This window comes from Alosa pseudoharengus, unplaced genomic scaffold (genome assembly GCF_046254945.1).
Source record: "Alosa pseudoharengus isolate Yale_2024_CS ecotype anadromous, Long Island Sound unplaced genomic scaffold, YU_APseudo_1.1 YU_APseudo_1.1_scf_3, whole genome shotgun sequence".
NCBI classification, from domain to species: domain Eukaryota; kingdom Metazoa; phylum Chordata; class Actinopteri; order Clupeiformes; family Clupeidae; genus Alosa; species Alosa pseudoharengus.
In genome coordinates, this window is record NW_027468718.1 from 23,881,617 (window position 1) to 23,906,546 (window position 24,930).

General features: G+C 42.2%; 1 protein-coding gene across 2 annotated transcripts; it reads left to right on the top strand.

Annotated features, from left to right (window-relative positions):
- Positions 1 to 24,828, top strand: tbl1x (transducin beta like 1 X-linked). 2 transcript variants are annotated; one of them, XM_076263635.1, is made up of 15 exons: positions 1 to 311; positions 16,401 to 16,486; positions 17,679 to 17,824; positions 18,370 to 18,589; positions 19,169 to 19,301; positions 19,544 to 19,685; positions 19,839 to 19,902; positions 20,002 to 20,099; positions 20,259 to 20,319; positions 20,473 to 20,594; positions 20,729 to 20,803; positions 21,401 to 21,528; positions 22,227 to 22,392; positions 22,497 to 22,598; positions 22,714 to 24,828. In XM_076263635.1, the coding sequence occupies exons 2-15, from the start codon at positions 16,429 to 16,431 to the stop codon at positions 22,738 to 22,740; spliced, it is 1,542 nt and encodes a 513-aa protein (XP_076119750.1). In that variant the 5' UTR covers positions 1 to 311; positions 16,401 to 16,428; the 3' UTR covers positions 22,741 to 24,828. The 2 variants fall into 2 exon arrangements, with proteins under 2 accessions (XP_076119750.1, XP_076119751.1); XM_076263636.1 differs by lacking the exon at positions 1 to 311 and adding an exon at positions 352 to 433.
- The last annotated feature ends 102 nt before the right edge of the window (positions 24,829 to 24,930 follow it).

Genomic DNA, 24,930 nt, shown 5'->3' on the forward strand with positions numbered 1-24,930 from the left:
CTCTCAGAGTGTAAGGCGCTGTCTTACAGCTCCATTCTCAGAAACATCGAAAACTCCACTCAATTCATTTTCCGATCCAGGCACACGTTACTGGTTTAATATCCTAGCTCACCGGTACTTCGCAATTCTCGATTATTTGTCTCTTCTCCAGGCACGGGAGAGCAGCTCGGGAGAAACCCGGTTGCCAGAGTTTGAATAATAAGACAAAAATGGGTGGAAAGTCGCGGTTTGCGCACTGAAGTTAGAAGGTCTTTCCTTGTGGAAGTGAAAGAGGTGGCGTGAGTACCACGAGCTCACTCGCTCTTTGAAAGGTAAGAAGCTCTCTCTCTTCCTTTATTGATGTTTTGAGAAGTTTAAAGTCGTAGACGTTTAGCCAAAGTGTTTGGTGTATACCGACCGGTACATTATTTTGAACTCTCCGTGGAGCTTTAAAGTGAGTAGCCTTATACTTTATTGTTATGACATACGGGTAACGTGCACGTTTTTAAACATTGTCCACACTTTTAACTGTAACCCAAATGTATGGGCCTGTTATTCGGACGTCGAACAATAAAAAAGAAAGCTTGTAAAGCATGTGCTCTCTCTGCACCATCGTTTGGTTACTTTGGTTACTACTGGCAGTCTGTGTATTGTTCCTCGGGTATGGTGTATTCATAAAATTATCGGCATGGAGTGATTTTGTTTGCGAACTGCATGGATATCTAATAAAATTATCTTAAAATATTTGTTAATAAGCAAAAGGTCCATGAATAGACTTCGGAAGCGCATGAGTGGGGGAGGGGAAGGTTTGCAACATTGAAATACAGCAGATACTGTTTCTTCTAGTAGCTGGCTTCCTTGACACCGCATTGATGGCCTACATTTTTACCCGACAGCGGAGTAAATAGATCGAAAGTCTGTCTTAGCCATTATACCCCCCTGATAGCTTTCATTCATTGTATTGTTGGTCTTATCAAGTAATCATCATATGTGTGTACTGTGTAGCAGAAGTGTGAGGAACTCTTTTGTTAGCCCACTGAACCCTATCCTGCTATATACAACACAAATGTAAGGTGGGCACATGCAGTGTAAAAGATGGCAAGCAGTAAATTGAGGAGTTGGTGTTTCTTCAGAGTGCACCCATGCATTTCCAGCCTAAGCTCATGAGGCCTAGGTTAGAGTTGAGCACATGGTCCATAAGCCTGTACAGTCACTTCACCTGTTGATCAAGCTCATGGTGCCAAGTATCTCATTTGATTTTATATTAGGAATTATTTAGGTACTATTTAAAGTGTGCTTGGGTTGGTGGTTGTTTTTTTCCATGCACCAAATGAGTAGCCTTGTATCGGACCATACAGTTATGTCTTTTCATTTGTGAGTTCTGGTTGAGGTAATATACTCTTTCCCTGCTTGGCCCCTGAGATTGTTTAAATATACTGCCCAGCTGAGGTCAGTTTTGTGGATATAGTTTATAGTACTCTTATGCAAGCTCTTCTGTGCCACCAAAACCAAACTGTGTTTACTTGAGCATATCTTAGATACAAGCATTATATGTTATGCATGGTTACTGGGTTCAATCCTTTATACAGTTTTGTGTTTCACAAGCTGTTCTACCTCACTCTTCTTTGAGAATAACCATGGAAGGCTTGTCATGATTTTTTGAGTTTATCTTGTGAGCTAACGAACAAATGATCTGCTCTTCGTTTCACACCAGTAACCTGAGGCTCAGACACAGCATAGGTTTTCTGTCCCAGGTTTGGGTGTTTTTGTTGGGGACAGAGTTGTGTTCTTTCATTATCTGCACTCATAGGTTCTCACAGCATTCAGAATCCAAGGTGACTAAACAATGTTTTAAATATTTGTCTAGTCTACGAGTTATTCTCAAGAAACAGTTCACATGGGCCACCAGCCAACTGGCAGGCTACAGTTCAGAAACTACACAGATTTTACTATGATTTTTATGAGTCATACTTAAATGGCAAGTTAGATCTGGCTTTAGAGCAGCAATGATGTACCAATTGTCATGAGTAGGTCGTAGGCATCTTCTGCCTGCCAGCCTAAAAGCAATCCTTCTCTGAAAAGCACTGGTCTGAGAAGCATAGATAAACAAGCTTATCAGTATCTCTATCTGTTTCAGATATTCCAATATATTACCAAATCTGTATTGCAATGGTGGTTAACCATTACAACAAGGAGGTCTGACTTTGCAGGAAAACTCAGTGTGTGATGAAGTTCATATAGAAATCATATACAAGCCCAGGCAGTCAGCTACTGACCTAGTATGTAGTGTTCCACTCTCTGATGTCTCATCTTAGGGTGTTGGCTTACGTTTGGCTCCTTCAAGTGTGTGCCTTTTGTTGAAACACCAATGTTGTGTAAGACTAGGCGCTTTTCCACAGCAGGAACTAAGGGCACTTCCTTGGTGGTGTGAACATTTAAAAAAATAGCCTAATCAGTTCGGTTCATTCAGCCTTTCAGTTTTTTTACGAACCTACAAGTAACATAGCATGTTGTTTTGCTCTTTGATTGTATTTCAAAGCAGTAGTATACCATATTAATGATATGACTAATGCCAAATTCACCAACATTAAACCATTAAACCGATATTTTCTTAACATTAGGATTACCTGGTTGAAACAGTTGAGCTTTGCTATAAAGTTGCTAACACTCAATTAAATCAATGCCCCATAGCAGCTGTTATAGTCACTTGTGTTCACTTCCTTAACAAGCTAAATGCTAGTTCACACTTCATGATTTGAAGCCCAATTTTAGTCACTTTAAAGAGTATTGGAAGTCACAGCCAAAAGACTTATATTGCCGATAAATCAGCCTTCTATATATCACCATCACTTCTCAAAGACTAGATCTGAGGGGCTCTTCAACACATCTCCAGGAGTCAAGCTACAGTCAAAGATGGCACCAAATCAAGACAAGAGGCAAAGCAACACATTTTCTACTGATTGTTCTTTAGATAAACAGACAGGTCTATCTGTACGGCGGATTGTGTAGGGATCATTTCCATGTTGTCAGACACTACTAATGACACTTTGAGCCTGGTGGAAGTGGTACTGCGATATGCATGACTGCCCCATAGGATTACAATGTAGGCCTAGGCGCTTTGCAGTTGCAACCACCGTTTTGTGGTTGCATTTCTACCTCCATACCAGACAGATTTCTCTTTGTTTTGCCTAGATGGTACAGTTGGACCCAAAAAGATCTAAAAATATAGCTGAAGTTTAAGCATTACGGAGTTCCCATTTAAGTAAGTCAGCCTGCCAGATAACGCAGAATATGTGCCTCATTCCTCCAGTTACAATGCTCTGGATGTCTTTTCCTCTGTCGCTTCTTGCATGTTTTTTCCCCAAGAAAATCAGACAAACTAGTTAGGGTTTTCACCTGGTGAGTGTTGTGTGTGTGTGTGTGTGTTGTGTGTGTGTGTGACCCCCCCCCCCCTCCAGTTGCCAATAGTGTAGTATGAATGAACACAAGGATGTTAAGACTCCGAATCACAAGACTGCAAGTTGTGTGAATTGCACAGCTATTCTGAGACTCAAGTTGTGTAATGTTAACTTATCATTTTCTACCATTTGTCCACTGTGTATCCTCGAACAATACACGAACCATCCTTCTTCTCCACAAATGCCTTAACGTTGTTTTCTGGTCTTTTGTATAAGTTAGTGCCGTCAATAACTCCTAGCCTACAACACTCATTAGCGAAATCTAAGAGATAAGTAGTAGGGTAGGCTATTAGGAAAAAAAACTGATAGCCTATATCCCCTCTATAATTCTGTTGAACACTGATATGCTACAAACATGTTACAGCTGGGAAAGGCTGTCGCAAATCCCTCGAACAGGTGGTCAATCAGAGATTTCAAACGAACGAGGGAACATGTCGCAGTGCAACAGCGCTGTTTTCCCTTGATGAAAGTGAAACCACGAGTTTTCCCACATCTCAACTTTGGCCAAAGTTTTCAGAAATAATCGTTTTCAGTGATAAAACCTCATTAGGGCAGCCGTGGCCTACTGGTTAGCACTTCGGACCTGTAACCGGAGGGTTGCTGGTTCGAACCCCGACCAGTAGGCACGGCTGAAATGCCCTTGAGCAAGGCACCTAACACCTCACTGCTCCCTGAGCGCCGCTGTTGATGCAGGCAGCTCACTGCGCCGGGATTAGTGTGTGCTTCACCTCGCTGTGTGTGTTTCACTAATTCACGGATAAATGGAATAAATGCAGAGACCAAATTTCCCTCACGGGATCAAAAGAGTATATATACTTACTTACTTTTTAAATAATATGCATTTTCCATATGGGTGCGCTGTTGCTCACCTGTCCATCATCGTAAAGCCCGATGTGATTGGTCCGCCCGATCTAGGGCGAGCATACTTGCTCCACAATGGAGCAATGCCAGACCAAACTTCCCGACCTCAAATGTTGTGGGCAGGGCTAAGTTCGGAATGGCACCCAGGCTAGTATTGCAATACTACTGTAGCCTATTTGACGTTATTGCTGTCCCTTACATTTTAGAAATCACGGTTAGATTCTGTGCAAGTTCCTTATCCAATAAGCACAAGGAAAGCCACACTCACAACTTGACTGCTGATGGTACCTCCTCTACAAAAAGATGTTTCTGGGCACATATAGAGGACCTGGCCAGAATGAGCATTTAAGTGAAAGCTGGGGTGTGGAAATAAGACAAGATGCAAACCTGTCCAATCAAAACTGCCCCCCTTTTGCAACTGTTTTGGAATAACACAGCTTGAGGTTAAATGCCCAGAGTACTTAACTCGACTAGGTTTCTCTTTCATATTAATTGTGTTGTACTGTGAACAAGGACTATAAACTGTAACTTCAGTCTTCACATCCCATAGGCCTTCATTTATCATACCTCCTGATTTGGATTGAGAATGAAAATCTAGTTCACCGGCCGAGGATGATTTAGACACTGATGAAACACTTGGGCCTACATAACGTGTGTAATGCAAAGTAAGGGCTACATGATGTATGTACGTAACGAGAGAAAATCGGGTATGTGGAACAACTGGCTCAACAGAGCTTTGAGAATATTTGGTGAATTGTCAGAATGTTAGCCTGTTCAGTTGAATGCCCTCAAACTGTAGATGCAAAAGCAGTGATTGAGATGATAATCTTAAAACGGTTGCATTCAAACCTGATGGTAAGCCTATGCTTGTTTGAAAGCTTTTATGTCATAAAATAAATTAGTATCAACATAATAGCCTATTGTCTCCCATAAGTACCAAAGTGATTGAAATATAATTATCTGAAATGCAATGGCTTTCAATTTGTTATTTATGCCTAGTATTTAATCTGTGTAGCACACAGTTGATTTGACATTCATGAACAATCGTCGACACATGAAGCAGTTTTAATTATTAACTGCCTATAGGCCTACAGGCTACAGAATTATCCTTTGGCTTGCATCAGATATAATATAGCCCACTGGCAAAGCATATTATACAGTCACTGAACAGCCTACAAAATAGGGCTGCAGCTCTCGATTCTTTTTGTAATCGATTAATCTAGCACTTTATCAATCGATTAATCAATTAATCGGATATTTATTTTTTTTGCATTTTTAAACAACCAAAACAAATAATGCATAACGAAAATGACATGGCTGTAAAATGATCAAGCAATTGGCACAGAGGTATTTATTCTAACTCCGTGAGTTCAAGAGTGCAGCACGCACATCCAAGTAGTTGAGTACTGGGTGCTGGACAGGAAGGCACAAGCAAGTAGAAGAAGAACGTTGAGTCCGCACACCAGAAGAACGTTGAGTCCGCACACCAGAAGATGCTCCTTAGCGTTTTTTTATTTGTAGGCTATATCACCACATGTGACGTTTCGGGCCCCAGCCCTTCATCAGACATGGGGCCCGAAACGTCACTGGCCAGAGTGTTTGAGTTGCGAGAGCCGCTGCAGAGATTTCTTACAGAAAAAAAGTCACCGTTAGCTGCACATTTTAGTGATGAGGACTGGGTGTCACAACTCGCTTACCTGTGTGACATATTCGGGTTGCTTAATGACCTCAACCTGTCACTCCAGGGGAGAATGACGACTGTCTTTAAACTGGCAGATAAAGTCGCTGCATTTAAAGCAAGCTTTATTTGTGGGGACGACGAGTGGACCGGGGTGTATTTGATATGTTCCAAACAGTAGTGGGGGTTTTGGGAGAGACTGAGGCAGGGCCCTTTCTCTCGCAGCTGGTGCGCGATCACCTTGTTGCGCTTTCAAATGAGTTTGAGCGTTACTTCCCATCCTCCAAAGATCCACGGCAAACCAATGAGTGGGTCCGCAACCCATTTGTCAATATCCCGAATAGTCCTAACTTGTTAGCGCAGGAGGAAGAGCAGTTGATCGAAATTGCAAATGACGGTGGTCTTAAGAGTGTGTATAAGGAAACCTCTCTGGTGGGTTTTTGGATCAAAACCAAAGCAGAATATCCCGAGATAGCCGTAAAAGCGCTGAAAACGTTTCCCACCACGTATCTATGCGAGGCCGGGTTTTCGCCAATGACCGCAACTAAGACCAAATTGCGCAATCGACTGGACATTTCAAACACACTGAGGGTGTCCCTGTCTTCCATCACCCCCAGATGGAAGCTTCTTGTTGCAGGGAAACAAGTAGGGCTCACACTGATTATATTCGTAATGCACGTTTAGTTCCCATGTTTTGTTCCCATATTTTGTTAAGCATGTTCACACTTTAGCTTCAAGTTGTTCAATATTCATAGTTCATATTGTTCAATTTTCACTTCAAGTTCACGTTTTTCACAAGCGATCGTTACCTTCACTGTTCATACATAACTGGAGCTAGTTCTTTCAAGTAATGCATGCACAACACATATGGGACATGAACATTCACGTTAACCTCATTAATGGAACCGAATTCTCAGTAAAATTAGCGAGACTTATCGAAATAAGCCAGGTTTGGCCTTTAGCGAGGTTGATGGAATACCCCCCTATGGTTGTTGTGCACAGCTTATGTCTCTGTTGTTGTGTACTGTGCCTTTCAAACATGTGATGCCTGGCTGTTCAGCCTGTTCAGGACTAAGAATGCTGATGAACATTTCAATCGCCTCTTCCCTTCTCTCCCCGCCTGACCTTCATGTCAGATGGAGTGTGGGGAGGGGGTGGCGAGGAGTGTCTGTGAAGAGAGTGGATGGGGAGGTGCTTCTGGGTGACACTCACAGCTGTTGACAAGAGATGCACAGTGTTGCATATCACTATGGCAACAGAGCACTTACTCATTGGCCTCTGAAAAGGAGGGAAATCTCATTTCACTGTTTAGGTTAATGTTGGTCATCATTTAAGTATAGTATGCGGTTAGTAAGATAAAATTCTGAGTTCCTGGGGAGCCGTTAACGAAGAACATTAGAGTGGATTTCAATAGCCTTTGAAAAACATTGTAGCCTATGCCTTAGGTGCCTTTTTCCCCTGCCAGATGTATTAAGGTGTATGAAAACGGAAGCATATTATTTCACAATTTTAGTGATGTAAAAGTGATGTTTGTTTATTTTATCAAGTTAAATTGAAATAAATGTATAAATGAAATAAATAAAAAAGTTATGTTCAGCAATATTTGTCCTCAAGCATACTGCCTGAACCAGTGGGACTTAAGTGGCAGACCCATTCATAGCTGTAATGTATTTCGATAATTCAGATATTGCGGTGACAATGAGTGTCTTGTGCTGTGATTGAAAAATAATTCAGTTAACATCTTTTATGAAGAGTTTATGCAGTAGTCTTTTACAGATGACTTGAAGTTGGCACCATGTGGTCATTGGGCAGTGTCCATAATTTTCATTATACAACTGCATATCTGTAGGAATAGCCCAGTAATGGTCAAATTGTCCTAGCATTGATATCACATTAGACGATAAAAAAAAACATTACTGCCATAAAACATACTTCCATAAAACATAAACCTGTTGTCTTTCCTTTCAAATACATAGCATTATGTAGCTTTTTTACTCCTCACAACATCTTTGTAGGATGCAACTTAGAGCCAAATATCTATAGTGATGCATAACTGGAATTACGAAATGCACAACAAGTAATTGAGAAAGGTTGACACCAGGCAGCGTTAACAGGCTTTTTACAAATGCCCATTGAATCAATTCACACCTGTGATGCAGTGGCAGGGTTTGGGTTTCTGAGGGAGACGTAATCAAAACTGCCTGAATAAAGCTAGAAAGGTCAGTTGAGCAATCAGTCAGAGCGGTCCCAAGACTGCCAAATAGCCTCCTTACACACCTTAGCAACAGACTCTTTGACTTCAGAGTGGAGGCTCTCATCCTCTTAAGCCCTCCTTACACTGACAGACTTTGGAAAGATTTGCAAAGATTTTGAAAAGATTTTTGAAAGACTACAGTCTCAGACCCTCTCACATCTAAAGACAAGTAGTAGAGTTTTAAGTCACAGACTATGATTTTGCAAAGACTATGGATCTTGCAGGGTCACTATTTACAAGACTGCAACTAGATTCCTTTAAATTATTACCCATCGTGCAATAGATAAACAGGAACTGAAATGATAGCCTACTAAACTCAAAGTCGTATTTTCGTGTTTCTGCAGCATTGTTTCATGCATGACATCCCTAACCGATATAGAGTTGTTCTGTCACGTGGAAGAGCCGACTAAATATGTATAAGAAATGACAAATATTATAAGAATAACAAATAATCATATAGGCTACTAGCCTGACGTTGTCATACTCAAATTCTAGTCAGAATATGAGTCTGATACTGCTCCATTGGGACGTAATTATGGGGCGTGTTTCAACCGATACGGGGGGGAATGCCTCTGCACTCAATTGGATAGACCTAACCAATCAGAGCAACAAAATAGCTTACCGTGAGGTGTAGGAAGAAAACACACGAACCATCCTTCTTTTCCTATATCCCCTCCGTTTTTAAAAATAATTCTGTTGAACAGTGATATGCTACAAACATGTTAAAACAGCTGGGAAAGGCTGTCGCAAATCCCTCGAACAGGTGGTCAATCAGAGATTTCAAACGAACGAGGGAACATGTTGCAATGCAACAGCGCTGTTTTCCCTTGTATTGATGAAAGTGAAACCACCAGTTTTTCCACATCTCAACTTTGCCCAAAGTTTTCAGAAATAATCGTTTTCAGTGATACAAACTCATTAAATAATATGAATTTTCCATATGGGGTCTTAATAGCCATGTATCCTTCTAGCCACAGCGTTTTTGTTTCAAACATAAGCCTAATCTAAGCGTGCTCAGATGACGTGATAGACCAGGCGCTGTTGCTCACCTGTCCATCATCGTAAAGCCTGATTTGATTGGTCCGCCCGATTTAGGGCAAGCATACTTGCCCCACAATGGAGCAATGCCAGACCGAACTTCCCGTGGGGCGGGACTAAGTTCGGAATGGCACCCAGGCTAATAGGCTACACCTGTCGCCTACTTTGCCCCTTCCTGTTTGGTGTTGGAGATAGGTGACTATTGGTTTTTATAGTTCACGTCACTGTTTGCATGAGCTATGACTAGAAAGACTTGCGATAATATCAAACATGTTTGATATTGTCGTAACGGCAAAACTAGAAAAGGACTGACTCCGACTGACTTAAAACCGCTAAGATTGGTACCTTACACTTAACGATCTAATTGACAGGAGCGCGCCGCGATTCCAGTACAACTCCCATGATTTCTGTCCAACTTTGGAAATTTAGTCACCGACTGTGAAAACAGACCAAAATCGTACAATATAAGGCCGCCATTAGTTGGATTTGGACTGAGCGCTCAGTATCCTACTGCCAACTTTATCCTATTTTCTTTCGCAGTGGTAATTAACTAATTTCTTAATGTAGGCCTATCCTTTTGGCTCTAGAGCGTGTCTGTGGATTATTTTGATGTCCTTTTGTGGTAAATGTTTTGCTGTAAAAATGTCCTATTTTTTAATACGGACAAGTGTGTGCTGGATTTGTCTCACTGTGAGCTTGGTGTCAACTCTTTTTGTACCATTTAGCTGTTTAAGATGAAGGCAAACAGATAACAGATTTCCCCCAACCTGTAGAAAAAGAAGTGCTTCCCCAAGACACTGGGAATCCCCCATTTCCCCTGCCCTTCCCCCACATCACCTGCCCCCCCCCCCCCTGTTCCCTGTGGCTGTCTGGCTGTGATTGTGGAGGCCAAGTCAGTCATCGAGCAACAGGGCTAAGACTGCTAGAAATGGCCATTGTGGCGACCTGTTAGAAGGCCCAGTATTTATCCAGCATTCCCTTTCCCCTCCCCCAGCTGTGTAGACAGCAGTCCATCCAGAGGCTTCAAAGCAGGTTTTAGTCAGCAGAGCAGTTCAAGAGAAAATGGCTGCTGTTTCCAGGTCTTGTTTGCACTTCTATCAGGAGGTTACTGCTCATGAAAAAAAATTGGGTTTTTACCATGTTGAGGCAGCTCTCTCTCTCTCTCTCTCTCTCTCTCTCTCTCTCTCTCTCTCTCTCTCTCTCTCTCTCTCTCTCTCTCTCTCTCTCTCTCTCTCTCTCTCTCTCTCTCTGACAGACACACACAGCCTAACTGATTTCTCCTCCTGTCTCTCTTTTTATGTGTTTTTGTGGTGTCCTGCTTTCCTCCATCAGTCACATTAAACCTCACAGCTTCTGTCGGCTCCTTTACTCTGATGCTGTTCTCTGATTTGGGCACACAGCTTTGGAGTATTTGCATATTATTGAGTTTCCTCTATCTTTATCCCCCATATCACTGCAACTGCCATAATTATGCTGTGTGCCTTTTTACATCCTCATTGAATATGAATGTAGGAACGCATATAATATTTATATACATTCTTTGTCGAATTGTAAATGCATCTGGTTTATCATTGTAGCCTATGTTAAGCTCTTATAATTCTGTTGTTTTAAGTCATGCTGCTGTTGAAATAGATTTTGGTAAAACCAATGCTGGCTTGTCCTTGAGTTCCACGCTACAACCCATCTGGGTCTATTTTTAGAGCAGATTAGCCAGCAGAATCGAGCCTTAGAGTGTGAGATTTCCTCTTTTTTCACAGACTTCCATGACCTTATGGGTGCAGCTGGTCCTGTACGCAGGCTGCTCTGTCCTCAGGGTGTACAGTGATATTAATATCGGATTCTGAGCGCTGCATTACTAATGCTCCTTTTGAAGTGGCTGTTTGCTCTGGGAGTTATCAATGTAATTTTAATGTTGTGAATTGCATTAGTACTTGAGATACTTTATGATTCATTTTATCTTAACACTACAGAGATGATGAACATTGATGCAAATAGAGAGTATTAAGAAAGTGCTACCTTTTGTAATAAATACATTCCCTCTGCAATGTATGCAGCACTAGCATTGTTGAAATAGAATATATTAGGGCATGTGATCAAGGCAACTAGTGAACTTTTTAGCATCTATTTTATTCACACATCAATTTATCATTTTGCCATGCCCATGTAATTAAAACCACACTCTTTACAGTATGTCTTTAGCAGAACACCTGTTAAGTATGAAAACCATCGGACAAATAGGTTGAAGGATATTCGAAGATCAGAGAGACAAGCATACAGATGGATATTCCTTGCTTTATAGGTAGACTGGCATGGCAAAACATGTTTTGAGTGATGGGTAAGGATGCATTAACCCAATACTGATATTGGATAAAGTCTGATACTGCTCAAATATCTGGAATGACTATTGGTGACCATGGGGATTCAGGTATCTGTGACAGTCTATTCAACCAAATTCTATGTTAATGTGTTAATTCCTTTAAAAAAACTCCATATTTAAAGGGACACCAGGCAACGTTTTTGTGTATATATGTATATGGTTATATACGGTATATGGTTAAATGACTCATTACAGGGCGAATGAAGACTCTCTCGCCCGCCCCTACTGCCTGTAGGAAGAATATGCCGCTTGCAAGTTCAGTGTATCGTACCCGGCGACCGAAGCAGTTTCTGTTTCCATCCTGCATCCACAGCACAGAGGGAGGCTAACGAAACGCTAGCGATTGTTGCAAACGTGTGTATAATGGCAGAGCCGGCAAAGAAGCAGCGAAAACCCTTGACTGAAGATGCAAAGAAAAGGAAAAGAGCTTCAGACCAGAGCGAGGGGGAGTTTCGTAGAGAAAAAGCATCAGGCTTGCCTGGTGTCCCTTTAATGAGGAGAAGAGAAACAAGAGAAACATGGACCCTAGCTACAGATTTGAGAGGGATTTAAAATTGCATGTTGCCAAAAGTGCCTAAAACTGGGTGTGGTGTGCCTAGCAGGTAAGGGTCTAGGGATGAGGGTAGAATAAACTCTGATTATTTTTACTCAACCACTGCTTTAATTGTCCTGAAAATGGTCTGATTCTGAGATTGTAAAATATCCAGTGGGTAGAAAAGGTAACTCTAAAACATCAACCCAACCCAAGCCACCTTGAGTGTTTGTCAGTGGGGGTTGTGAAGTGAGCCCTTTTTACGTAGTGTTTTGATTGGTCATTAAAGCAGTTGCGCCAGACTCATTGTTCTTAATGACTGGTCAATTTGTTTAGTGAAGGACATAACAATGTGGGCAGGTGACAGGCCAATGGCAAATGTATACAACCTGTAGTCAGTACTGACTCAGTACACTAGAACCACTACATCTTACGTTTGTGAGCCAACAGAAAAACAAGTAGTTCATTTTAAAAGATTAAATCAATTGAAAGAAAAAAGTTTGTTTTAGAAGATTAAATCCATTGAAAAGATTCACAGGTCTACTATTCCTGATTATTATTTGTTGAGTATCAGCAATATTGTCAGTGAATGGCTAGCAGTACTTACAGGCTTACTGTACCGAAAATAACCAAACTGTAACCAAACTTTGGCTTCAATACCGAGATGGGTAGTGAAGCATGACTTTGTGTACCATTACACCCCTACCATTCGCACAAATCATATGACCATTTGCGCAATTGTCAGCATTGTAAAATGCAGAATTCAACTGCATTACAGACGCTACTCAAAAGCTCTGGAGTAGTGTAGATGAGAAGTGAAAACGTAACGAAAGTTAGGTCTCCCCCCATGTGTTGCCTTGCCTGTATAGGATACACTATATATACCTTATCAAAGTTCCAAGTGGCTGGAGGTCTTACAGCAGCAAAATGGAACAAGTTGTATGGCTTTAAATTGAGTATATGTTTGGTCAGGTTGAAAAGGTGCGTTGTGGCATTTAAAAAGGTTTGACGAGCTACAATTATGTTTTAATTAATTGAAATATAATAGAACAGCAGAAGAAATGCTACATTTTATTCTTTGTAAAACTGCCCGGGCCCACAGCGATATTAGCTTATCAAATCCTACTGTAATCTTGTTTGACACATTCAGTTTAAAGGTATTACTTGACAATGCTATTGGTTGGCTTTAATCAAATCTTTCACAAAACAACCTGGCTGCTGGCTCCGCCCACTTGGTGATATTGATCTTCCTTCTTACTTTACCACACATGCAATACTGGGCATGCACCCCCGTTTGTCAGTATGTTTTTTGAAGATTCACATCAATGTGTCAGATGCAATTGATTTGTTTTTATTAGTTATATAGCTGTCTCTGATGTGATTGGCCAGATCTTTCAGTTTTAGCTCATGCTGATCAATGGTTGTATTGCTAGTCTATTTAATATGATGCCAACCCATCATGAAATCGACAAGAACAGACCTGATTTGTAAACCTAATTCAATAAATCAACAAGAACAGACCTGATTTCTAATCCTAATTCACTAAATCCTTTTGCACATGCCTCTGATACGTGTGTTGATTTCCCTACCAGAGGCAGTGTTTTGTTGAAGGCAACCTAAATGCTGTGGGATTGGAGTAATTGATGTTGCAGTCAGAAGCCCATCTGATACATGGATTAGCAGGGTAGTCGCCTCCATTGGGACGCGGTTCCCTCCAGGCTGCTGGCTAATTATGTTAGCAGTTGTTTTGTTCGGTTTGCACTGGTGGCAGACATCATGACAGCAGCCATCAGGTTTTGTGCAGATAGCCTCCCTCCCAGCCCTCTCTTGTATCGTAATTAAGCGAAGTGAGCTGCAACAGAGGTGGCAGAATGAGAGAGGGCCCCCTCAAGGCACCCAGGCAATGTGAAGACAACTGGTGTGTGGAAGAAGAGGCAGTTTGTTAGGACATATCCTCTGAATTAGATATGATCAAACTGAAGTAGAAAATGGGTAACAAAATGAAGGCCTTGACGGGTTAAAATTAAGATGTGGAGGAGGACCCATTGCACAATATTTTCTTCACAGTTGTGTCACAATACATACAAATTAAACTATTGACTAAATATACCAAAATGTTGCCTGCAATATATATTCATATCAGAAGAGCATGAACATGAGTATTTCATGTTTTATGTGAAATTGCACATTTATTTTGGATTATGTTTATTGGTATGGCGTCAATGCTAATGTGCTAATATTTGATGATTGAGATGTGAAGCAATTCCTCATCCAGTCCAACTTGAAAGTAAAACTTGTATGGTCATCAGTGGCATTTTTGTCCCAGAAGTCATTTTTAACAGATGTAATGGCTGTGTGGGGCTGTTCTTAAGCTCTTGAGAATGTCTGGTATTCTGCAATAAAGTGTAAGTCCGTCTGAAAGAATATCCCAAGGTTTAGGGTGAATTATTCATATGGAAGGGCATGTTGAAGCCTGCTGGCAGACTGCCCAGTGGTAATTGGGGCAGCATAGCTTCTTGTCTGTTTTGTGGGTTTTCCTCGTTGCTATGCTACTGCATGGGAACTCTGGTGTGACTTATGAAAGTATGTGGTATGAAACTTGAGGTGTAGCCTACCCACTGCTGCTGCTGCTGGTGCTCTGAGCCTGGCTGTTGGAGTTTCAGGAAGTGTCGAGGTGACTAGTGTGTCCTGGATTGAAAAGCTTCAGTCAGTTGAACTTAAAGCCTGAGTCTCTTAAAATAGCATTTTCGGAGGGGTTTAAAGAAATTAATTATTCAGAAATTAGGTTAGCCCAGTGTGGAGATGTGCAATAGGCTAGTTCTGTCTCTTAACTACTGCAGTGAGTGCACTGCTAATGGAAATCCTGTTTTGCAGTCAAGTGTCTGTCTTGGAAAGACAACTCATTGTACATGAGAGAACAGAAACTTAGACTGAAGTAGTCAACCAGAATTAAATTCACATTTCTTTTCTGCATACTTCCTTACAGTCAGTCTACCAACATGTGTGATGTGTGTACAGTCTAATTTAAACTGTGTACCCTACAGTATATAGAGTTACAGCTCTATGACTTACCGTTATATGTAACAAATATCAAGAATGTCCATCTTTTTTAGAATAGATTGTGTGATGGTAGAGCGATGCTGTTTGCTTTATTCCAAAAATACTCTTCTGGCATTCTGTTTACTAGGAGTTGTTCATGTTTTGAGATCACTAGTCCAGAAACCACCAAAATTATACACAGGTATGTGCATTTGTAGTAGGCTATTCCTTATACGGAGCGGAAATATTTATTAATCCAGGATTTGTAGTATTTTCTCTAAGTGTCTTAGTGCAGTGTTTCTTAACTGGTGGGTCGGGACCCAAAAGTGGGTCGCAAAGCCTGTGGTCTAAAAACAAATTGCCTATTAAAATGCTACCTTATCAAATATTATATTGGACCTTTATTTCTTTATGCAATAGGTCATGTTGTACAGTGGTAAACGCAAGTAGGCTACAACCCTGAATATTTGAAGTACTAGGATATGGATTCACTTCAATTGAGACAAAATGGGACCGAAACCCCAGTGTTCGTGAGCGAAAATGCCACAAGGAAACAAAGCACCCCTGTCAAAGACAAACCTGTCGAGTACTTTGAAAGGTGACGTGACAGGAGTTGAAGACTTCACAAATGTAATGCCAAACATCAGCATGTTCCAAACAAGTAGGCCTACAGGCACTTTGCATGTCTTATGTAGCTCACCGTATCCACTGGCTTGAACGCTAAAACAATATATGGGTCGCGACTTCATGAACATGGGTAATTGTGGGTCCCAAAGCTAGACCAGTTAAGGACCACTGTCTTTAGGGTCATCTTCCTGTGCTAGTGAGAGCAAAATGCAGACTAGGTGTCCCACTAGCTTTTGAATTATAGACATGAATGTAGAACCGTTTTGGTAGGCGTGCCTTAAAATGGGCCATAGTGGCCATTAGTGGTCATTAGTGCCATAATTGGAAACAACAGTGTCGGCCTTGCAGTCAAGTGGACATTGGTGTTGGATTGTTGCTGGTTTTGCTGATGGTGGGGGTGTAAGGGACAACTTTTCATTTGTGTGACTAGATTGAATGGTTGATGTGTTAATGTTTATGATGTAAAGTCATTAGTGTACTGGTGATTGACTTGATTGAGATGTATTGTGAGTGAGGGTTTTTAAAAAAAAAAAAAATCCTCTTTTTTTCTTTTTCAGAGTGGTCCTGTCCTTGAGGTTGCTTAAGATGAGTATAACAAGTGATGAAGTCAACTTTTTGGTCTACAGATATTTACAGGAATCCGGTAAGCTGTGTTCATTATCAGCATTTCACATTCACACATTTACTTTGAATATTTTCCTGTAAGATGACATTAGTGTTCTGTTGTTTTCATGAAGGGCTCAGTAGCAGCCTTGCACCTTAGTGATGAATGGCCACTGATACCACACTTATACCGTATTAGTAATCCAACTGAAAGTCATGGCAAGTTGTCTATGCATTAATGTAGAAATGACGTTGAGAGACCAGGATGGGAGTTGTTGTTTGAATGCAGGCTTTTAGCTGGTGCATAGTCAGTTACATTACTGTTGCACAAAATGTAAAGATCCATTGAGAGCGTATAGTTGTCTTCTTGAATACAATATTTCAGTGACAACTTTCTGGTTTTAGTCACTCTTGCTATTTCTTGTTGTGCCACTGAATGTATAAATAAATGTTTCAGTCTACAGTAGGTTCATGATATTTATTTATTATCAACTTGCTGTACATAACTCTTGGGAGAAGTGCCACTCCAAGTCTGAGTAAAAGCTTATAGAAAAGTATTGCCTATTAATTGCCATGCTTTGTTAACGTTTACCCGCTTATACGCATTGGATTTCATTGATAAGAGGAAACCTAAGGCAACTGTCCACTGAACAGGGCACTTGCTCAACCCTGTCCACGTATCAGTCACTGCTTTATCTGCATATCACATGTCCTGATATGAACATGCGTCAGTCTGCCATTCATGTTAACCCATTTTTCAGTGAGATGAGCACATGAATTATTTAGGCTGTGCTGCCTGGCTTTTATTTCTCCATTGTTAAGAGATGCTGCATTCTCTCTCTCTCTCTCTCTCTCTCTCTCTCTCTCTCTCTCTCTCTCTCTCTCTCTCTCTCTCTCTCCTCTCTCCTCTCTCCTCTCTCCTCTCTCCTCTCTCCTCTCTCCTCTCTCCTCTCTCCTCTCTCCTCTCTCCTCTCTTCTCTCTTCTCTCTCTCTAGTACCAAGACTACTCTGACCGCACCAAACCGAAATAGCTCTGTGGTCATGTCTTGAATATGCTGCGTATTTGTTTATTTATACTTTGAGCTGGTGTTGCAGATGAAAGAGCACAGCATGATGCTGTTAATGTCCCCAGTTAGTGCAGACTTGTAACCCTTTTCACTGTAGTAGCGAGCTCTCTATGTGTGGTAACATATACGAGCCTGTATAAATGGTCTGTTGTGGCTTGGTCACAGGTTTCTCCCACTCAGCATTCACCTTTGGCATTGAGAGCCACATCAGCCAGTCCAACATCAATGGAACACTAGTGCCTCCTGCTGCCCTCATCTCGGTCCTGCAGAAAGGCCTCCAGTATGTGGAGGCTGAGATCAGCATCAATGAGGTGAGGACTGCAGGCATGCTTTTAAGTCTAACACGGCTCTCCACTGAGATCTTATTTCAGTGAACTGGTATGTTACGGTTGTTAAAAGAGAGCTCTCAGCCTGTCTGAACACTTATGCTTGTTATGTTTATGGTAGCAGATGTTTTTGTCCAAAGCAACTTACAATGACGTCAATAAACATTAATTTAACATGAAAATAAACAGTTTATAGTAAAATCAAATAGCATAAAAATACTACACCCTAATTCTATTTTCTATTCTATTCTATTGTTTTTACAGAATTAGGGTGTAGTATTTACAGAATAAACATATACAAACTGTGATTCGGTAAGGAAGAAAGTGTGAACACTTGCAATGGGTACTTCAGTATTAACGATTAATAAAACCATAACAAATCTAATTAGACAGTTCTTATATTTTTAAGTTGAACACAGGGATACTAGTAATACATAAAGCAATCAAATGAAATTATCTTTTTGAAGAGGTTGTGTAGTAGTTTGATTATTTTGTTGTTTTGAACACACATTTGGGTTCTGTATGTGCAGGACGGTACAGTCTTTGACGGACGGCCTATCGAGTCCCTATCTCTGATTGATGCGGTAATGCCGGATGTCGTGCAGACGCGGCAGCAAGCCTTCAGGGAGAAGCTGTCAGTCCAGCAGCAGGCGGCTGGACCCGCTGCAGCCACCAGCGGCAGCATCCAGCAGAAACCACCAGAGAACGGAGAGGTGGTCAACGGGGACGAGAATGGCACCCACAACTTGAGTAAGGACAAGGACATCTGCCACCTGAGCGACTGGGAGGCGCTGTGGGCTTTCAGTATCAGTACTCTATGTCCTTAAAAGGCTTGTGGTTTCTGTTGAGTCTGGGTGGTGGGAATGTGAGATGTCTTTTGTTCACCTTGATGGCCTTGGCTGCGAGCAGTTGGGCAGCAGCCTAGAATCGGCCCTATTTGAACAGACCATGCTATGGGATTTCTCAGAGCTGGACAGGGAGTGGACGTCCGCATAGCAGATCATTTTTGTAACATTGTCAGAATTTTGATAAATGATATGAAGGTGTTGAAAAGAATGGGAGTTGCCGTTGCCAGCTTAGAAACACTCCAGACCTTGGGATTGATGTCTTCAAATCAGCTTGATATCAATAAAGTAACATCCAAGAGCAGAAGCATCAGTTGAAAGTCCATCTTGAAGGCTGTTCCACCCCTCGCTGTGTTGTTGCACTTGGTCTCAGGTTGCATGTTTCTGAGGGAGTCTGAGTTTGTTTTGGCCCTCCAGCCAGCAGGGCTGGTGAGAGGCGGCCCAACGAGCCTTTAGTAAGTGAGGGCTGGCTGTGTGTTGGCAGATAACCACTCGGAGCCCATGGAGATCGATGGGGAGGTGGAGATCCCCGCCAGCAAGGCCACGGTGCTGAGGGGCCACGAGTCTGAGGTGTTCATCTGCGCCTGGAACCCCGTCAGCGACCTGCTGGCCTCAGGGTGAGTCACGTGTCTAGGTCACCGGGCCACAGCAGCAGCACGGGCAAGTTTGGGAGTTGGAGACTGACTGCTCACTTCTCCACCTCCCTGGCCAGACAAACACACAAACACTTGTGTTCTTCACTTTCTTGAATTTCCCCTTGGGGATCAATAAAGTATCTATCTGTCTGTCTGTGTCTGTCTGTCTGTTTCAGCACATTTGCTCTAACCGTAGCCGTCTTGATTTGGGCTTGTTGCTGTAGGTCGGGAGACTCCACGGCGAGGATATGGAACCTGAATGAGAACAACAGCAGCAGCTCCACACAGCTGGTACTCAGGCACTGCATCCGAGAGGGAGGTCAGGATGTCCCAAGCAATAAGGACGTCACTTCTCTGGATTGGAATGTGAGTGTGACTGCTAGAATGTCACTGGGGCTGCTGTGGAAAATATCTTTGATCTGACAGCCTGTACCACATCATTAGTGTTTTGAGGTCATATCCACATGTTTTCCCTGTAAATATACAGAACAGCCAGGTCATTTTATATCTTCTACATAGAGCGATGGAACTCTGCTGGCAACTGGATCCTATGACGGCTTTGCAAGAATTTGGAGAAAAGATGGTATGTTCAAATTCTTGAACATCAGGATCACAGAGCACTTACCGGTACTTGAATATGTGTAAATGCCAGAAGTTTAAACAAATTGAAAATTCTCCACAGGAAATCTAGCAAGCACCTTGGGGCAGCATAAAGGGCCTATATTTGCACTGAAATGGAACAAGAAAGGGAACTGCATCCTCAGTGCTGGAGTTGATAAGGTACAAAATCTTGTCTGGGATGAATTTCAGCATCTTGAAAGTCAAATCAAATGTTTACAGGGATTTGTAGACCATCCAAATGCCAGCACTTCTGTTTTGTCCTATTGTAACCTCACAAGCAGCAAACCAGATAATGATGTGTCTGCATTTCCCCCACAGACGACAATCATCTGGGACGCACACACGGGTGAAGCTAAGCAGCAGTTCCCTTTCCACTCAGGTCAGTACTACAGCAGACTAGACACGACAGCCGTTTCCAGCCCCCCTGTGTCATTCAGCCATTGAAACAGCAGAAATGGAAATGAACACCTTTTTTATTTGTTATAATAAATGTTTAATTTATTTAACAAGCCTTAATACTTCCATCCTCTAGCACCAGCACTGGATGTGGACTGGCAGAATAACACGACGTTTGCATCGTGCAGCACAGATATGTGCATCCATGTATGCCGACTGGGCAGTGATCGACCGCTGAAGACCTTCCAGGGACATACGGTAAGCAGAACACCATTGTTGCTCCCTATGTGGAGATGCAATTTATTCTGATTCAGTCATTTCCTTTGCACTGCAGTCCAGTACAGGGGAAACAGCTCTATAGTTTCTATAAAGATGGCTGGTCTGTGTTTCAGAATGAAGTTAATGCCATTAAATGGGACCCATCAGGGATGTTACTGGCCTCCTGCTCTGATGACATGACTTTGAAGGTAAGATGGAGGCAGTAGGTCAAGAAATATGCATGTAGACAAATATGCAACAATATGAAATTGTAAGGCAAGGGAATTTTATATTTTTAGCATGCTTCACACAGATAACTCGATGTGTACAATATACATTTAAAAGCCAAAAGAACAGATCGAGAAAACATAAAGAAATGATTAAAAGTAAGTAAATATCATTAAGAACATAATATAGAATAACTGAAAAAAAAAATGTTCTTGTAAATACCTAGTAAAAGTTTGGATCAGCTACATATCAAAACATTGACAGAGTGAGTCTCAGGCTGGTGCCATCTGATGAGTGAGACAGGTACAGTATATCTGTATCATCTGCATAACTGTAGTGATCAATGATGTGTAGAATTCGGCCCAAAGGTAGCATATAAAGATTGAACATAAGAGGTCATGGCCACTCTATCGGATTCACAGTTGCCAGTAACTCTGGCCACCTCAATAAGGCCTAAACTTGGACTGCACCAGAAAGTCCTACTCAATTTCCCAGCCTGTCCAGCTGTAACTGTCAAATGCAGCACTGAGATGGCAAAGTCTGACCATCCTTCTGACCTATATATCTTCCTCTTTCAGATCTGGAGTATGAAGCAGGACTCCTGTGTTCACGACCTCCAAGCTCACAGCAAGGAGATCTACACCATCAAATGGAGTCCCACGGGCCCTGGCACCAATAACCCCAACTCCAACATCATGCTGGCCAGGTGATGCATCACATGTACAGAGAAGAGGCTAGAGGACCTAAAGGCTTGGCTCTGCATAGGACTAGATGAGGGGATGACTTTCTAGAGTGCATCGTTTCTTACTTTGATTTACAGTATGTTGGATACCATGCTCCTCAGCATGTGATCACTCCCAATACAGCCGCAGAACTGAATCAGAGAAATAAAAACGCCCCAGACAAGACTTGATATTCTCACCCCTGTAGACAGTCACTGTGGCCATTGATCTCTCAAGGGTTCTCCGCTAACCACAAGACTAATTACTCCTCCTCACGCCCAGTCGCTGCCCCTTGAAAAGCTCACTGGCTATTATCTATTCAATATCCCTTGAACATAATTCCAGCCCACTCCTTCCAACCTCCTCTTGAGTAAAGGAGCCCAGAATACATTTGGCTCACCTCATGTTAGCGGTTTGATGGAAAAAGCTGTCTGAATTCTCATATGATTTAACACCAGTATTGCAATTAACACCAGTGCTATAAATGCCTTTATCATCCTGTCACAAGTGTATCATGCTCTAACGCCTTTTTAATCTTCAAACTTAACTTTGCTACTTAAATAAAATGAGTGCATGTATGGGTTATGTGTAATTATCTTGAAAGTCTGATGTACTATATAAAATCTAATGTCCCATCATACCAGAGGCCCTTAACGCTCATCCTCGTCTTTTCTCCCTGCAGTGCGTCATTTGACTCCACTGTGCGTCTGTGGGATGTGGAGAGGGGGAACTGCATCCACACTCTGACCAAACATCAGGAGCCTGTCTACAGCGTGGCCTTCAGCCCAGACGGGAAGTACTTGGCCAGCGGCTCCTTTGACAAATGCGTCCATATTTGGAACACCATGGTGAGTGGTCAAGTCCTGAGACAAATCCTGGTGACCCGAATGCTGTATAACTGCAGGCCACTGCTAGCTGCATCACGTTGACCTGACTGCTTTTGTCTTCCCAGAGTGGTGCACTGGTGCACAGCTACAGGGGAACAGGAGGCATCTTTGAAGTTTGCTGGAACAGCACAGGAGACAAAGTTGGAGCAAGTGCTTCAGATGGCTCCGTAAGTCACAGTCTGGTTCAGTTGTATACATGATGATGATAATACATTTTGTGTATCTTCTTCTGAACTATTTTGCGAGGTCTTTAAATGACTCGCTCTTTTTGTCGTTGTACAGGTGTGTGTTCTTGATCTTCGAAAGTAGTCGCACACGTGGACAAGATGGGACACTGAACACCTGTGGCTTGATGCCTTTCTGAGTTGAGGATAGTTGGGGCATCAGCAACCATGCCCTCTCTGTATTTGAGTGGCTGACTGGAGGGTCTGATTGGACAAGAGGCAGGAACATCATGCGGACTAAGGGGGGTTGTGCCGGATGAGGACAGAACATTTGAAAAATATAAATATGAGAGAAATAAATGCCTGTCTCCGACAAAAACCAAAAGAAATGGCCGGACTGCCCCTGAATATGTCATTGGTTCCATCCCCAGAGCGTCATGGTCAGCTGTGATGGGAGGGTGTGTGGAAGAGCTGCACAGAGACCCTGCCACTGGGCTGGATATCATCCACTGGCTGGCTGTATCCGAGGGGAAAAACTTCAAGAGCAAAGATACAGATCTGGACGGGGAAACTGGGACTGCGGTCAGAACGATCATCGAGGGGATTAGAGTTAAGAGACAGATGAGTCGGGGCTGGCCAGTGCTTTTATGTGCTGGTTGTTGGGAGAGACTGTAGTCGGTCTCAGCATGCACTATTCTAACTGTTAAGAAGTGGAGGGGTAGTGTCAGCACTGGCCTTCTCACACAATGTTAATGTGTTTTCTTTCTCTTGTTAAGAAGTGCTCTCCTTCATGCAGTGGGATGGACATAACTAAATGCTACTCAATCAATTTACTAGAGTTGAGTTGTGGAGGTCGGGAAAAATATTTTGATGATGATAATGTGCTGTATCCAGTCTGACCGTGTCTTTGAAGAATTGAATCTGCTGAGGCTAAAGGTTTTATCAATACGTTTTATTCCCTTGGTTGACTAAGACCTCCATGGGCATCTGCGGACAGCTAGTTGGGGGGGGTTCATATTATGTACGTTGTCCCCACTGGATGTAAATGTAATGAATGTAAACATATGTAAAATAGGTAAGTACACAGATTTATATACTGTGTATATATGCGTATGTACAGTCTACTCAAATGTAATGCTCCAGAAGCTCATGGCTTGTTTACTTTCCTTGGATTCTTGCTTTGCTCGTTTTCATCTGAAGCATGTTAAACATGCCATTCCTTTCAGTTCCATTCTACACGTGTTCTATGATCACATCCCCTGCGCTGTCTGTGATGGGGGTGTGTGAGCAGCACATGCGGCCCCCACCTGTAATGGGTCATGCTTTAGTTAACTTGTGCATCTTTAAAGGGCGCTAGGAAAGTGTTTTTTTTTTCTTTTTCTTTTTTTAAGGGGCCCCATGGTCCTGGTGCTGCCTAGTCAGCGAGGTGCAAAATAACAGCCTGGTGAGAGTCTCGTCACGCTGCTGAGGTCTGCGCTCTGAGCCTCTCCATCTGTCCCCGGCCCTCTTCCACCCCACACCAGGTGGACATTCTGGACTGGACGATAAACAGCCTCTGACCAGTCAAGCAAAAGTCCTGCTGTAGCTATGATGGGTTAGTCTTGGTAATTTGACCATGGTTTCTGAGAGCTATGGTGGATGTATCCTCCCAAAACACAGATTTGAGAAAAAGGCAAAACACCAGCTGGAACCAGAATTGACCTTGCTGAAATGCATGCAATGAGTCTAGCTTTAATTTTTGTACTGTGCATTTGATTGTGATTTTTTGGATTTTATAACACAGGATTCTGTGTCTTGACTAAGAAACCACATTTTTCACATACTGTACCAGTCTTGTTTTTTGGGGGTCCCTCTTTTGGTTCAGTGCAGCAAGTTTATTTAGAAGAAATGTGAAGTGCACTTTTTCAGACAGAAGGGTCAGCCTTTGTTTTCATTTTTCTGCTAAAAGAGGAAGACCATTGTTTTATGGCATTTTTTAACACAACATACCAACATTGGTTGATGGTTCACTTTTTTTCTGATTTCATTCCTTGCCAAGAGCTGTTATTGTCTGTGTCAGACTGAGAATGGAATTGTGGTTGGTTGCCAACTGGGCACGCTGAGAGACCTGGAGCTAAGCAAGTGCTGTGATGGCTACACCTCTCCCCAGTCTAGGGGGAGGGCATCTGTTTCCAAGATGAAAATGAAGTCACATTCGATGTTTCAAATAAATCACTCTATTTTGATATTAGAACACACCGTGTTCCTGTTTCTTTATCAGCTGGATTCTTTACTCAGTTTTTGCACAGCTCACAGTTGACAAGACTTTCTGTGAAATACAATACATTTCTTTATA